We start from the raw sequence: 10,590 nt of genomic DNA on the forward strand, positions 1-10,590 counted from the left end.
ATCCAGGGTGGTAAGGGAGGGTGGGGTTATGTCTTGGCTCCTAGTCGATGTCAAGCATGGAGAGGGGCAGTAGTTTCTAGAAAAGGGGGACTCAGGAGCTGGGCAATCCCCGATAGCGTGCCTTTTATATGTCCCTGGGACACTGCAAACTTCCCAGGATGGCCTCAACTGCAGCCTGAACCAGAAGGGTATAGGAAACGCCTCCTTCCCGGCTCAGCCTAGCAATTAGCCAGCTGATCCTGGCTGTGAACAGACAGCCCAGCCCCACCCTCGCGGCCCCGCTCTCCGGCCGATCCCACACCGCCCTCACCGAAGTCCCGTCCTCACCCCGAATCCCGACAGCTGCGCGCCTGGGGTGGGACCAGGGTGGTCAGGCTGGCAGGAGCGGGGTGTTGCGCGGTCACTTCCCCTGTGTGACTATCACACCTTGTTAGCAAGTAGCATCATCAGCTAAAACAACAGTTACTTTGTTGCCAGGTAGTGACCGCTGGGGATCAGACCGTCACGGGCCACACAGTGCTTGGGCTGACTCAGGACACAGCCATTCTAGGGACCTTGTTAGTTTACACCTCCGCTGGTGTGGGCAGAGGTCCCTTCTCTTACCAGGCCCTGGCGGCAAGAAGCTCCGGAGTCGCGTCTCGCAGCAAACAAATCCTCCCGAGCCTGCGTGCATCTCGGAGCCCTGACGTTCCTCCCAGGTGTGCCCTGGAAGCAGACAGCCCCGGTGGGGGTCTTGGTGCCACCACCCGCTAGCTGTGCGACCTTGGCCACGGCAGTGAGCCCCTCTGGGACTCCGTTCACCAACACACCTCGCAGTTAGAGCGAGAGTGAAAGCAGGTGGCATCAGTGAAGTGTTCAGCGTGGCGCTTCACAGATGTAGGCACTTTATTATCATCCGCCAGTGCCTCTCCCTGGTTTTTCTCCTTCCACAAAACCTGAAGACATGACTCACCCCATTAACACAGAGATTGTCAGCAGGTGGCCTCACAGAGGCATTGTGCTTGGTCAGCTCCCTGTTTAAGTATTCTATTGCCAACGTCTATATAGACACAGTATTTCACGTAGATTTTAGGCATTTCCAGCCTCTCTTGTAGCTGCTGCTCTGTTCGAGTGTTATCACCGGCCGGACAGAATTACCCAGCACCCAGGGACTATTTCATAAGGAAAAGGGAGTCACCTCACAGATTGTGAAGGAAGTAGTGAAAGTAGCCAGATGACCGGGAACTATAAAAATCCAGCCCCCACCCTCTGTATCAGTTTGGTAGAGCTGCTGTAACAAAAAGGACCACACACTGGGTGGCTTACACAACAAAAATTTATCATCTCACAATTCTGGAAGCCCTAAGTCCAAGATCAAGAGCGTGGGAAGGATGTGGCCCAGGCCCATCTCCCAGATTCCAGTAGTTCCTTTGTCTTTGGCAGTTTTCACATGGTGCTCTCCCTGTGTGCATGTCTCTGTATCAAATTTCCCCTTTTTATATGGACACCAGTCATACTGGATGAGGGGCCCACCCAACGCCAGTATCTTAACCAACTGCACCTGCAACAACAAGCTGGTTCACAAGACGCTTCCTGCTTGGGCACCAGGAAAACACTAGAGAGCCAGTGCCACCAGACACCCCCCAACACACATACGGCTGCCGGCGCGGTGTAGAAAGCAAAACCCACACCAGAAGTGGAAAGAGACAACCTTCCCCTGTGCCTTGCAGTGTAGCGCCAGCACCCCACAGAGCCGAACTTTGCACCAGCTGGCAATGGAGAAATGTTCTCAGGGTCCAGCTCCGGAATCTCAAAGCAGGGCCCAAAAGGGTGGATTTGGAGCTGAGGGGCACTATATCGATAACTGGCACAGAGAATCTTCCTCCTCCCTGCCCCAGCACTCAGTGAAGCATGGAAAAATCACACACACACACACGCACCACTACAAACCCAACAATCTAATCAGGTTTTTGCCCTCAATGATGCTCTTTACTACCTTTGTTTTACAGGTTTTCTGGACATCCATTAATATATGTACACACACACACACACAAACACACACATCTGTGGGTTTTTTTTAAACTGAAAGCAGGTTTATTTAGAGAGATACACGTTCCACAGACAGTGTGGGCTGTCTCCACACACATCTGTTTTTAATAGAACAATGTATTGGGGTTCCTGAGTCCAGTCTTGACACTCCCCCTGACGGTGACCCTGGAACATACCATGAGATTTCAAGTCTAGGAGTAAGAATGCTGCTGTGTCCACAAATACTCCTGATAAGCTGTGGTAGGAAGTCAGCTTGGCCAAGATGAGAGCAGTTGCAGTGATGCCAAGTCTAGGACGCTGCCACAGCAGCGAACCGACACTTTCTGCTTTGAAAAAGTAAAAACCTGCATCTGTAATGCTTCCTGTTCTCCTTCCTCTGGTCTTCCTGCTTCTGGTCTGTCCCCGGCACTCCCATTTCCTTCCAATAAAGCCCTTTTCTGCTCAAGTTAGACATGATGCCTTCTGTTGCTTACGCTCAAGGACCCTGAGAGATACAGAGGATGAGTAGTAAGGAGACAAGTGTGGGCAGATAGATATGCAGGGGCCTGAACAGCCCGTGTGCATCAGGAGTTGAAAGTTTTAGCAAAGGGGAAGGAGCGTGTTAATAAGACTAGGTTCCTGGGGACTTCCCCGGTGGTCCAGAGGCCAAGACTCCATGCTCCCAATGCAGGGGGCCTGGGTTCGATGCCTAGACAGGGCACTAGATCCCATATGCTGCAACTAAGAGTTCACATGCTGCAACTAAAGATCCCGCACGTGGCAACAAAGATCCCGTGTGCCGCAACTAAGACCTGATGCAGCCAAATAGATAAATAAATACACAAATAAATATTTTTTAAAAAAAGACTAGGTTCTTGTAGTAAAGATACTTCAATATTCCCAGCAAGGAATATTGAAAACGAGGGTCTTGACCCAGGGCAATGGCATTGGAAATAGTGGAGGGGAGGAAATAAATAGAGGAGGGCAGGAGGAGGTAGAGAACAGGCAGGACTTGGTAGGAATGGGATGGGGAAGGGAAGGCTGTGTGACTTGGGCCCAAGTGGATTCTTTCAACAGATACTGAGCATCTACCTCAGGCACTGTTCTAGGCACTAGGTATACAGCTGTAAACACAGCAAACCTCCTCCCCCAGGCAGTTTACAATCCAGACTGGGGGAGGCAGAAAAATAAAACAAGTAGGGACTTCCCTGGTGGCCAAGTGGCTAAAACTCTTTGCTCCCAATGCAGGGGGCCCGGGTTCGATCCCTGGTCAGGGAACCAAGAGTTTGCATGCCGCAACTAAGACCCGGCGCTGCCAAAAAAAAAAAACAACCAAATAAGTAAAAGACATCATTTGTTGGTATGAACACAACTAAGCCAGGTGAGGGGACAGCAAGTGCTAGGAATTGGGGGTTGCTGTATATATCACAGGGTTCTGCAACCTTGCCACCATCCACATTTTGGACTGGATAATTACGTGTAGTGGGAGGAGGGCCTGTGCATAAGATATTTGGCAGTTCTAGTTGCTTCTACCAACTAGAAGCCAGTAATACCCCCCACACACCAGTCATGACAACCAAAAATGTCTACAGGCTTTGCCAAACGCACCTTTCGTGGCAGGGGGCAGGGGTCATCCCTTGTTGAGAACTACTGTTGTAGATCACATTTGGGTTGTTTTGATATCTGTCTTGGCAAATGTTCCATGTACTTGAAAAGAATGCATTCTGTAGACTCTGGTCCATTCTATAAGGAATCCACACATTATTTAAAAAAAAAAAAAAAAGTCATTGCCATGAAAACAAGAAAACAAAAACTTTACGAATTGTCTAAATTAAAAGAGACTAAAGAGATGTAACAACCAAGTTAACATGTATGAACCTGGAAAAGAAAAAGCTATGAAACATTTTGGGGAACAATCGAGGAAAGTGGAATATGGGCTACATAATAGATATTACTTTTTTTTCTTTTAGGTGTGATAATGGTATTAGGGTTATGTAGGAAAATGTCCTTACTGTTTGGAGTTGGATGCTGAAGTATTTAGGGGTAAAATGTCATGATGCCTGCAACTTACTTCAAATAGTTCAGCAAATGAGTGTGTGTCTAAGCGATGATAATTAAAACTCACCTGACTGAGAATTCCCTGGTGGTCCAGTGGTTAGGACTCGGTTTTACTGCCGGGGCCCAGGTTCAACTCCTGGTAGGGGAACTGCAAGATCCTGCAAGCCGTGTGGCACAGCCAAAAAATAAATAAATAAATAAATAAATAAATAAATAAACTCACCTGATTAAGAAAAGTGTAAAAGTGCCCAATCTTGTAAGAAAAGTTATTTTAGAATATACATAGAAAAAAATCTAGAAGCTATATGCCAAACATTTAACAGCAGTTTACCTTTCAAGGTTCATTTATGAAAGACTTTCACATTTTATGTTGAAATTCAAACACGACAGAAATGTCTAATAGTGAACATATTTTGATAACCAGGAAAAATGTTTTTAAAACCCCCCCAATATGTATTTATTGGATGACTATTTAATGGATGCCATTATACCAAGTTTCCAGCAGCTGTCTCCTTTCTATGGGGGTTGTGTGCTGAGGAAGAGCAGACAGACAAGCTAGTGGAGGAACCACCACCAGAAGAAAAGCATGCCAGAAAGGAATCGATGAAGTTCCTCTTTTCTGAGAAGTAACCTCTCCACCAACACACCCCCAGTTCCTTTAATAAATGGACCCTTTTTAAACACTAAGGTTGACTATTCTTTCTTCCTTGTAAGGTAACAGCAGAAGAGAATTTAAAGATATGGGGCAGGGCTTCCCTGGTGGTGCAGTGGTTGAGAATCTGCCTGCTAATGCAGGGGACACGGGTTCGAGCCCTGGTCTGGGAAGATCCCACATGCCGCAGAGCAACTAGGCCCGTGCGCCACAGCTACTGAGCCTGTGCGTCTGGAGCCTGTGCTCCGCAACAAGAGAGGCCGAGATAGTGAGAGGCCCGCGCACCGCGATGAAGAGTGGCCCCCGCTCGCCACAACTAGAGAAAGCCCTCGCACAGAAACGAGGACCCAACACAGCCAAAAATAAATAAATAGAGAAGCCAAGCATTTTACAAAAAAAAATAAAAAATAAAGATATGGGGTTGTGAAAATACAAATTTGTTTTTATTGTGACTTCAATAAATTTCAGCACAACTATTTGTGCTAATAGTACTTAGGAAACTGGCAGATAAAGAAAAATTATCTGTCACCTAATGAAGCATTAAGATGCTTCCAAATGTCTTTCCACAATAATCATCTTGCCAAAAGAATCCACACAGTACAAGTAAAACTGGGGAAATCGGAATAACATTGGTGGAGGGTAACACTGTCAATATCCTGCTTGTGACACATGTTATTGTTCTGCAAGATGACACCACTGGGAGAAATCGGGTAAAGGCACACAGGATCGCTCTGTATTATTTCTCACAACTGAATGTGAATCTACAAGTTATCTTTAATTTCAATCAAAAAAAAATTTTAAAGAATCCACACACATAACGGACCCATGAGGACAAAAAGTAGGAAGCAAAAATCTTTATTTTTAAAAAAATTCACATTTATTAAAAACAGCAAATTCTACCCAAATAATATAAAGCATTTTAAATTATTTGAAAGTATGTACACTCTTTGTATAAGTAAACACTTGAAACTGTACAGATTTAAAGTCATTTAGCAAACAAGTTGGATCACTATCACCTACTCAGCACTTTTGTAAGGTGTTTGTTTCAGAAATAAAAGACTCAAAACACAAGAACGAGTGCCATCAAATATTTTTATCCTTAAGAACACACTCTGCTCTGTACATCAAATTAAATCAGTCAAGTATTGTACAATAATCATGCCCTCATTTCTTTGGAAAGGCTATTTAAAAATCAAATGTACATATAATATACAAAACTGGATTGTACAGTTTATCTCATTAAACACATATTTAAAATAGTAAGTGGAAGTAAATATAATCTTCCTAATTCATTCATTTCCTGTTGAAGAATGAATATGGACCCTCTTTACCTTCTACCTTCCCAAAATATAGAGTATTAAGCTCTATCAAGCAACATCCATCACCAAGTTAAACTGAGCTGAAAAACAAGTGACCTGTTTAAAATGACGGACATCAGGATACGTAACCTATCTACACATGGCGGGAGTCTGCTTGAAGTGGATGAGAAATGCTACAGTCTCACAGAATGAGGTCTGCTGGCTACATACCAGAACCTCTGTCAGCAATTCTATCTCTAAACTAGTGTCTGAATAACTCAACATTCATTGTGAACCAAAGGGCAGGTTACATTTACTATAACATCAGAGGCACAACCAATCCAATCAGGAAACAGATATTTGTAGGAAAACTCAGAGATGCGCGTAAGTTTTCTGATGATCGCTGCTATCGTGTGGTTGATTTTAAGGGATGGGTGGTCTTCGTCATCCTCGTCTCTGTGAGTGAAAGGTTTCCTGCTGTCGCAGGGTACAGATCCACAAGGCAGGCTCGCGGCACAGCCACCATGAAGGTGCAGGACATGAAAATGTTTACTTTTCAAAGAACTACGGAAACGGAAGGCAGTGTGCAGAAAGCTGGTAACCGTAACCTTCGCGCACGAGATACACTATTCATCAGGCTTCCTCTCCTCCTTTATGTGCCAGATTGAAGACGCCATAATTGGTGCTTCCCCCTCACAGACACTGCCTATCGTACCATGAAGATTCTCATCAAAGATACGGCACGCATCTACCATGAGGGCGCTGCAGCTACCTGCCTACTTTTGAACGCTCTGCACCTAAGCAATTCATGGAGTACAGATCCTGGGACCTTACACGAGGTCCCTGCATCTTGAAACTACTTCACATCAAACACACAGAAAGAGAACACACTGAATTCCCAGGAAAGCGGAACATGTTCTCAGAAGCACCCAATCTATCCCAAACTAAACTTCAAAGTGATAGGAGAAACATTAAATAGGGTGTAGAAATAACATTTCTGGAAGGAAAAAAATAGTCACTGTGGAATGCTCAGTGGTTAAAAGGATTGCAGTGTTTCACGCTTTAACAAACCTTTCTCTTAGAAGCTTTCTAATTAGCTGTATTTCTGTAAAGTTCTTTGCACTATTTATTGTAATCTATTTTCATTGCACATTTTTCTTAAGAACCACTTCACTGCGTGCCCACCATAGCTTCCTCTTAAAACCTTACACTGCTTGTGACCATTTAAATGAGGCAGTAATCAGCGCTCACAGATTATAGCTTATCTTTGGCATTTTGATGTTTTCAAAAGAGAAACACAAAACATGTCCCACTTTGCTTCCACTTCATTCTGCGGCCAGCCCGGAGCAGCAGCCCTGTGGTTCTCGGGAAGCCCCTCGTACAATTCCCCGGTGTCCTGCAGGCCGTGGGACTTGGCAGCCGGCTCCTGCCAGACCGGCCATTTACGCACACAGCCCGACGGGCCTGGTTATTTAGAAACCGACAGTAGGAGGTTCAGCTGAAAAGCAAAGAGAAAGGCCTTGTTAGTTCTGCTGTGGAATACCACACTCAAGATAAGTCGTTTAGATCCTCAAAAAAGAATGAGAGGAAATGTCTGATTTTTAAGAGACCAGAAAACACGGCTGAAAGGTATAAACTGGACCCGCGGGGCTGATTCTGGAAGCAGCCCCGGGCGCGGCGCATCGATGGGGCTTGAGGGGAGGTATCCCCGCACCTGGGCCCTCAATTCATTAAGAATCCAATCAGGAAGACAGAAAAGAACTACATACCAACACTAACGAGAGACAGAAACAGCTCTAAATAACCGACTTCACCTGCCTCTATGCAGAGTGCATTTCGAAGAGAGTTGTGAGTAAACTGAATTCTTTAAATGACTCTTAACTGCACAAGAATAGGCACAGCAGGTGACCTTCACCTCATATGCTAACTCGGACCAGGAGCCCCCTGTCCCCTCTGTAAAGGAGCACGAGACCCAGAGCCAGCCCGGGGAAAGCCAGAGAAATTGCCACTGTGACAGGAGGGGTTGGCAGCCTGCGCTCTGCAAATCTGTCACCCTGGCCTGGAGAGACTTGTGGCTAGATGAGCCTGGCAGTGCGCCCTTCTATATAGTAGGGTTTTTGGTGATCAAAATAAGCACCCCCTAATCTCGTCTATAAATGTGTACTTCCAGTGAGAGGGACACAAAATCACCTCTGTGCTTTTCCTGCCAAAAATACAAAACCTGAATCTAATCATGAGGAAACAGACAACACCAAACATTCTACAAAATAACTGGCCCAACAAGGTCAAGAAAGCCCAAAAAGGCTGTGGAACTGCTCCAGGTTTAAAGAAACTAAAGGGATGTGACACCTGAAAGCAACACTTGGACTGGATCCTGGACTGGGGAAAATAATTTGAATATGGATGGGGGATTAGGTAATACTATCAATGTTACATTTCCTGTTTTGATCATTGTGCAGCGTGTAGGGTAAGAGAATTCCTTGTTCTGGTTCCTACTCTATGAGCCTGTGGTCAGCAGTCAGTAATATCAGCTGTTGTTATTAACTAGAAAATGTTAACAGTTCTGAAAGAGGAACAAGGAACAGTGAGCATGATGGTCTCTATTAGTGTTTTTCTTTTCTTTTTTTTTTTTAAATTTTATTTCTGGCTGCCCTGGGTCTTCGTTGCTGCACGTGGGCCTTCTCTAGTTGCGGCCAGCGGGGGCTACTCTTCGTGGCGGCGCGCGGGCTTCTCATTGCGGTGGCTTCTCTTGTTGCGGAGCACGGGCTCTAGCCACGTGGGCTTCAGTAGTTATGGCTCGTGGGCTCTAGAGCACAGACCCAGTAGTTGTGGTGGACGGGCTTAGTTGCTCCGCGGCATGTGGGATCTTCCCGGACCAGGCTCGAACCCATGTCCCCCACATTGGCAGGCGGATTCTTAACCACTGCACCACCAGGGAAGTCCCTCTATTAGTGTTTTTCAAACTCTCGGCTGCAAGCCATTGGTTGGTCATGAAAATAATTTAGTGGGTCATCAACAGGAGAAAGAAGAAAAGCAAAGCAACTGAGCTGCACATAGTGTGTGTGTGTGATTATTATAAAACTTTTAAGTTACAGACACACGTACACACACTAAACCACATATCTCACTGGCAGGAGTCAAGTGGGAGCCCAGTAACTCTGCATGTTCTTAGCCAGACCCCTGCCTCTCCTCCATCAGAGCTGCTCTCCTCACACCTTTATCCATGCTTATGTCACCCACCACAGGAAGCCCAGGCCTCCCAAGTCATTCCTCTACTACCTCAAGGCTCTTTTCCCGCCTCAAGGTCCACCCCTCTGAAGTCCTGAAGCCCTGCCCCCTAGCCCTTTGCCAGGACAAGCTTCCCCTGCAGCCTTCTCAAGTGATGGGTGTTTCTCATCCACATGCCTGAAACCACTGGGCCTGGAGGCGGGATCAGAGTCCCCTCTGTTCCTCACTGTCATTTCCAGACCATTCTCCTTCCCTCTCCCAGCACCCTCCCCCAGCTTTGGTTTTCATCGTATCAGACCATGCCACACTTCACTCCTCCATGTACGACCCCTCTGCCATCTCCCAGCCCTGCACTTCTTGCAGGCCTCAGAGCACTATCACTCTTTTCTAAAGCTACTCCTGTAGGACTTCTTGGTGGTTCCAACATCCAGATAGCTCACCCTTCCAGGCTTAGCCTCAGCTCCTCTCCTCCAATGACCTCATCTTTCACCAGCCACGCCAGCTACTCAGGCCGCGGGCACATCCCAGCCCCATCACTACCTCTAACTGCAACCCCTCCACAGTCCCATCGTCAAGCAGCTCACTCTTTGATCGCCACAACCCATCTTCCCAGCTCACCTTCCCTCTCACATTCCAACGCCAGTGACCATTTGACTCGACCAGGACCTGGAACCCACGGTTCCTCCTGCCTTCTCACTCCCTTCCCTCAGCTCCCTCCTGCTCCTCGTCTGCTTGAGTTCCACGGCAATCACTACAGCCACTCCCTTCTTTAACTCTCCTGCCCTCACCCGCCCCTGCCTTGTCCCTCCTGGCAAAAGCACAGCCCTGACACAACCCTCCAGCAACTCCACGTCTACACTCATGCAACTGACAATGACTGGAGAAAAAAAACATGAGACAACTATGCTGAATGCTTTTTCTTGGATTCATAACCAACCACTGAACTCAACCGAACCTTCCTGCGGAATCTTTAGCACCTCCTCACTTTCAGTGGTGACCCTGCTTCCTGTTCCCCTCACAAACACAAAGCAGTCAGAGAAGAGCTTCCGTGAGCGCCCATCACGAGTGCCAGCTCCCTGCACGTGCGCCCACACGCTCGGCCTTCTCTCCTCTCTCCACGCTGAACCCTGCAGGCCCCTGACAAAGGCCCTACTCTCCAACTGCCCCTGAGATCACATCCCCCCTTCTCTTCTCAAGGACATTTTCCCAGCAGCAATTTTTCCCTCTCTTTAGATCTTCCCCACGAATATACAAACATACATTTCCCCTATCTTTTTTTTTTTTTTTTTTTTTTTTCTTTTTTTGCGGTACGCGGGCCTCTCACTGTTGTGGCCTCTCCCGTTGCGG

At 46.8% G+C, this 10,590-nt stretch overlaps 1 protein-coding gene across 2 annotated transcripts in view; it reads right to left on the reverse strand.

Annotated features, from left to right (window-relative positions):
* Positions 1–6,470: 6,470 nt before the first annotated feature.
* The window catches only part of COG3 (component of oligomeric golgi complex 3), a 62,881-nt gene continuing 58,761 nt past the window's right edge, over positions 6,471–10,590 (reverse strand). For both annotated transcript variants that reach the window (XM_007129782.4, XM_007129779.4), the window contains one exon: positions 6,471–7,513. In XM_007129782.4, the coding sequence (XP_007129844.1) occupies positions 7,484–7,513 (30 nt within the window). In that variant the 3' untranslated portion in view covers positions 6,471–7,483. The remainder of the gene's footprint in view (positions 7,514–10,590) is intronic.

This window comes from Physeter macrocephalus, chromosome 13, assembly GCF_002837175.3.
Source record: "Physeter macrocephalus isolate SW-GA chromosome 13, ASM283717v5, whole genome shotgun sequence".
Taxonomy (NCBI): domain Eukaryota; kingdom Metazoa; phylum Chordata; class Mammalia; order Artiodactyla; family Physeteridae; genus Physeter; species Physeter macrocephalus.